Raw genomic sequence first — 5808 nt, forward strand, 5'->3', positions numbered from 1 at the left:
GCTAAGACTAGGCTCAGCTCTGCAGGGTGAGGGCAGAGGCAGGGGGGACGGTGGGAATGACGCAGGGAGCGGAGCCCATTCACTCGTGTCTCTCCTTGGCTGCAGGGCATCCCTGGAAACAACGGTTTGCCAGGACAGCCGGGGCTCACTGCGGAGCTGGTAGGTACCGGCCAGGACTCGCTGTCCAGCCGCCTCCCTGCCCTTGCCAGGGCCGAGCTTGCCAGGCCGGCTCCCTGAGCTGCAGTGGGGGGCCCTCTTCTCTCCCTCTGGGAGAAGCCTCGTTGGCACGTGGCTTCCCAAGGCTGAGGCTCTACCTGGTGCCTTAAGTCTCCTTCCCCTTCCCCTCCCCACCTGAGCCCTCGTGTCTGTCTCCTGCAGGGATCCTTACCCATTGAACAGCACCTCCTGCAGGTAAGAGGATAAGTGGGAGGGAGTAGGGACTGGAGGGGGTGGCAGAGGGCGCTCACAGCCCCTAAGTCAGTACCTGCCGAATGACTGTTTGAAGGAACCCTGAGAAGGTACCCACCTTGAGGATGCTGTTGGCAGTTCCAACCACAGAGCTGCTGCCAGTGAGGCCCTGTACCCGCCTGGTAGGGCAGGGCCCAGCAGCATGCAGAGCAGAGTGCTGGCAGGGGCGGGGGTGGGAGGGGGTGACAGAGCACTGGTGAGACCCTCAGGCCTGGCCACCAAGGTTATGTTCTATGGTCAGACGGGGTGGGGGCCTGGAAGAAGGCTTCAGCACCCTCTCTCTGGTCAATCCAGAAAGAATCCAAGGAGGAGATGGGATTCGAGAAGCAAGTCTAGTGGCGCAAGGGGACTCGGGCCTAGGAGGAGAGTCGGCCTGTGCCAGGGCCTGCAGACACGGTCAAGATCACACTCGAGGGCTGTGGCTTGGTCTGGCCTCTCAAGCTGGGCAGCGATTGCCTTGGGAACCAAGGGTGGCACAGCCCTTCCTTGCTCAGTCACCTCTGGAGACGAGATCTGAGCTCTTCTCTCCTCCAGCTTAGCATCCTCAGGGGTCCCTCCCAAGCTTTGGCCAGCAGAGTGCGCTGTCCTGGCCACCCCCTCCAGCACTGGCTAGTCAGTGCCCTGGACATCCCAGTACCCCACCGGCTCCTAACCAGGATGCCGGATCCCACCTGGCTCTAGCTGAGATGTCTTCAGAAGCAGCCTGAGGCCAGGGTACCCTCCTGGCACAGTTATGCCGTGGATCAGAGTGGGGTGGTGGTGAAACTGCAGCTTCTCCCCCAGGCTTCCGGCAGTTGGGTCCCCCCAAGTCCTGCCCCGGGCATGTGACTGTGCAACTCCTGCAGGATTTAGCATTTCTCTGTGTAACATTTCATCCGATGGCTTCTCAGCCAAGTGCTCTGCAGGGGGCGCTAAGCAGCTGTCTGGAGAGGTGTCAGATGGCACCCAGGGTGCTGACCAGGAGCCCCCACCACACACATGCACAGCCCAGAGGAAGCCTGGGCCTGTGTGGCCCTAGCACCAGCTCTGGCCTCAGATAGACCAGGGCTTCGTCCAGGCTCCAGCCGCCGTGGACACGTCACACTGTCTCTCCGGGTGTCGGCTCCCTTATCTCCATGTGCTTATAAGATGACCTGCCTCCTGGTGCTGCCAGGACGGAGTGTGATAAGTGCACAGGCCATTATGATGACTGGCGCCTGGGTGCTGAGTAAACGACAACTGACAACCATTATCACGGGGCTTCGGGGCTTCGCAGTGCAGTGAAGGTGGAGCAGGGGTCCTGCCTGGGGGTCCACGGACACCCCACCAGGCCATGCACAGACGCCAGGCCCCAGTCCTTCGAGACTGTAGTCCACTTTCCACTACTGGGTTTTCTTTTTCTGAGATGAGAACTCACAGCTTTCATCAAACTCCCAGAGGGCTTTGTGACCCAAAGAGGTTAAAGGCCAGGTGAGAGAGCACCTGCTGGTCGGGAAGACTGGCAGGCCCGGCGAACTGGGAGTCCGGCAGCTGGGATCGGCGGGGACGGAGGGCGGGCTCCCTCCCAGGCATCTGCAAAGGCCTGGCTGCTCCTGCAGCTGCTCCCCTTGCTCCTGGAGAAGCTGTTCGGAACCGGCCTTTGCAGCCCAAGTCCTCGTGGCGTGTCCTCACAGCGGGCGCAGGTTGCCGGAACAGCCAGGGCAGATGGTGCCTCTGTGGGCCCCTCTGCCTCCCCCCACACGCCTGTCTGGAAAGTGGCTTTTGGGGGGGGGGGGCACCAGAGCTTCTTCCTGCAAGAAACGCAAAGCCGGTGTTGGGATTGGGTCCCCTGAGGATGGAGCAATGCTGCCTCAGGGGTGTGGCTGGGAGGAGTGTGGGTGGAGGTCTGCCTACCAGGCAGGTGATGGGGGCTCTCCATCTGGCCCTTCCTGGCCACTCAGACCCCTGCCCCCTGCCCCCTGCCCTCTCCTTTCCCTCCTAGAGCATCTGTGGGGACTGTGTCCAGGGGCAGAAGGCCCGCCCAGCGGCCCTCCTGCAGAAAGGCGAGAAGGGAGACCAGGGCATCCCCGGCGTGCCAGGTTTTGACAACTGTGCCCGGGTAGGAGGCTGGGCTCAGGGCGGCCTTGGTGTAGGGAGGGCTCTCAGTGGCCTCACCTGACAGAGCCCCTCTGTCCCCCCCAGTGCTTCACAGAGCGGGAGCGCCCCAGAGCGGAGGAGGCCCGGGTGAGTGGCCCTCACCTTCCCTTCACCCCCTGCCCTGAGCCCCACCGGGAGCGAAGCAGCCGACTGCTCACTCCCACCAACTCCATCCACTCCAGGGAGACAACAGCGAGGGAGACCCCGGCTGTCCTGGGAGCCCTGGCCTGCCCGGTCCTCCGGGGCTGCCGGGCCAGAGAGGAGAAGAGGTAAGGCCAGGGCCTGGGCCCTCCTGCGCAGTGGCCCTTAGTTCCCGAGGGCAGTCTCACTCGGGCCAGGTGTCTTCCTGGGCCCTCAGTGGCTCCCTGTCTCCCGGGAGTCCTTCCAGGGCTCTGGGGCCTTTGGTCAGCTGGCGCCCTATTGCCCCATCTCCTCTGCTCTCCTCACACACTGGCCTCCTCTCTGCTCTTGATCCGGGCGACACCCTCCCTCCCCGGCCTGGCTGCTGCTTTTGTTGTGGTTGTTAATCCTCACCGGAGGATATTTTTTTTTCTTTGATTTTTTAGAGCGAGTGGAAGGGAGGGAGGGAGTTAGAGAAACACGATGCGAGAGACACATCGATTGGTTACTTCCGCACATGCCCCGACCAGGGCCGGGAATTGAACCTGTGACCCTGCGGTGCCCTGGCCAATGCTCTCACCATTCAGCCACAGTGGCCTGGGCCCTAGCTGCTTCTGTCTCACACACTCATCCCGGTCTGACATACTGTGTGTTTATTTCATATAAGAACATCGCACAGGTACCTACTGAGCACCAACTACGTGACAGACCCTGTCCTACCGTATTTATCACCGTCCACCGCTCCCCTAGGATGTAAGTGGCACGAGGCTCAGATTTTGGTGTTTTGTTTCTTGCCGTGCCCCCAGCCCCTGGACTAATGCCTGGTACATAGTAGCTGCTCAATAAATGTTCGTTGGATGATTGAATGAACTGAATGAGAAGTTTAACATCAGCTTTGACATCAGCTGCCTGGAGACTCTGGCTGTGGTGAGCCAGGAGGAAGGCGCTGAGACCCTGTGGGGCCTGAGCCTCTCTACCCATTCCTCTTGGCTTCCTTTGCAGGGTCCACCCGGCGTGAGGGGTTCCCCAGGTCCTCCAGGCCCCGTTGTGAGTATCTGTGGTTTCCTGGCTTGATTGACGCTCTCTCAGAGGGGTCCTAGTGCTGCCTGGTCTCCAGGAAGCTGGGCAGGGCAGACCGAGGAAACCTCCACTGCCTGCTCCGTTCTCTGTCGGAGCATCTGTGGGCACTGAGGACTCCCACCACCGAGGCCCTGGGAATGGGCCGGCTGTGCCTGTGGTCCTGCTTAGAGGAGGCCCTTGGGGCGCATCCATGTTTCCCCAGCCCTGACCCTCTGTGTCTTGCACCAGGGACCCAGGCTGCACGGGGCAGGGGGCCTAGGCTTGTGGCTCGTGGTGTCGGCGGCCAGGAAAGCACGTGGCGACCAGCCTAGATCTCTGTGCCCTGTGACACCAGGCCCCCAGGGGCCAGGGGCTGCGATGGAGCTGTCCTCCCCTGCTCTGTGGGGCCATCGCAAGGACAAGTCTACAAAGAAAGGCCAGACCGGGGGCCTCCTCCTTGGAGTCCTCTGTGGTGTTGATATGGCAGGAACATAGACGTGACCAGAAAAGACGGGAAGAACTGAATATGCTTTCTTTGGAGAGAATAAAAAATGGCTGGTGGGAGCTATGTTAGAACCAGGAGCCTTCCACCTGGGAGCCTGTGGAGGTCAGGTAGCAGGTGTGAGGGGCTTCCACTCCAGCAAGGGGGCTCAGTTAGACGCAGGGAGACTCGGGAAGGGCTGCTGACGCTGGGGACTGTTTCATGTCTCTGCTGATGGCAGAGCCATTCCTCCTGGAGCCAAGGGGAGGAGCACGTGTCTCTGGGCCAGGCCTTCCAGGGAGCCTCTTCTCCAGCTGCCTTGCAATATTCCCGTGACCTCTCCCACGACCCCTCACCCCCAGACTGCCCCGGGGAGGCTGTGCTTGTGAGATGTGACCTGCCTGTTTCTCCCACCAGGGCCCCCCAGGTTTTCCTGGTGCCGTTGGCTCCCCCGGATTGCCTGTAAGAACCTAGCGCTGCTCGACCTCCCTTCCCCCCGCCAACCAGGTCTCTGTGGCTTTTGCTGTCTCCTTTGCCGTCACACCCTCACCTCCATCCTCCGTGTTTGCGTTGTCCGCCTGCAGGCATGGTAGCTAACGACACAGGTTCCTAAGGCCCCCGGCAGCTTGGACATCCTCCTAGTCTCTGCCTTCCTCTCATTTTCCCTTCTCCCACCTCTCCTGCTTTCTCTCCCACAACCACACTTCGCTCCCCCAAAGTCCTCGGGAGCGATTTCACCTTCTTAGCTTACGCCGGTGCCTCTAAGGGCCTCTTCATTCCTCCCTTCTCATTTCTGCCTCCTGCTTCTCCCACCTTGGTGTTGACTAAAGATTTGCTGAAAGTCGTTCTTGGGGCCCTGCCAGGCGCCTGGCACTGAGCCCGGCAGAGATGCCAAAGCTTTAGGGCTTCACATGCAGGCTGGCCTAGGTTTGCTGCCCTGCTGCCTGGCCAGGCTGGCCAGCGGCCCCCGGCAACCGGAAGGCGAGGGTGCCTGCATTTTTCCCATCGTCCTGGAGGAAACGCTCAGCTTCCTTCCCTTCCTTTCCTCTTTCTTGGCTCCAGTGCCAGCCTGCTCCGAGGCTGGACACGGGATGCCAGCCAGTTGGGTTTCTGAGTGTCGGGGGGCCCTGCCCCTCTGTTCCCGGCCTCTTGGCCGGCGCCTTCTGCCGGGTGTCGTTAATTGCTCTGCCTTCATCATCATCACGGTGTGTTTCCGTCATCCCCATCCTCACTGTTGCTCCCTCCTGGGTCGTGGACACTAACCTTTTGTTTGTCAGATTGCGTGTTCCCGGGGTCTGGCTCCTCTCCTCCCAGGCCTGGTGACGAGGGCCGGGGGAGCGGGGCCCCCCTGGCCGCAGTTCCATCTGTCCCTGCGCCCTCATCCCGGCCGGACCTTGTCTGTTCCTGCTTGCTTGGGTGAAGGGGCCATCTGTCCGTCTAGCCATCTGTCTTGTGTTGTGGAAAGGTTTGGGCGCCGTCTCATGCGGGCATGAGGGAGAAGGGGCCGACATGGCCCCTCAATGGTGAGGTGAACGTATGAAGGGCAGAGTGAGGAGGGGGGGAGG

General features: G+C 61.3%; 1 protein-coding gene across 1 annotated transcript in view; it reads left to right on the plus strand.

Annotated features, from left to right (window-relative positions):
• COL16A1 (collagen type XVI alpha 1) overlaps positions 1-5808 on the plus strand; it is a 59944-nt gene that overhangs the window by 33273 nt on the left and 20863 nt on the right. Inside the window, exons 44-50 of the mRNA XM_015572783.1 lie at positions 106-159; positions 379-411; positions 2429-2545; positions 2629-2670; positions 2766-2852; positions 3706-3750; positions 4661-4705. Of these exons, the coding sequence (XP_015428269.1) occupies positions 106-159; positions 379-411; positions 2429-2545; positions 2629-2670; positions 2766-2852; positions 3706-3750; positions 4661-4705 (423 nt within the window). The remainder of the gene's footprint in view (positions 1-105; positions 160-378; positions 412-2428; positions 2546-2628; positions 2671-2765; positions 2853-3705; positions 3751-4660; positions 4706-5808) is intronic.

Source organism: Myotis davidii, unplaced genomic scaffold (assembly GCF_000327345.1).
Source record: "Myotis davidii unplaced genomic scaffold, ASM32734v1 scaffold88, whole genome shotgun sequence".
In the NCBI taxonomy this organism is placed as follows: Eukaryota; Metazoa; Chordata; class Mammalia; order Chiroptera; family Vespertilionidae; genus Myotis; species Myotis davidii.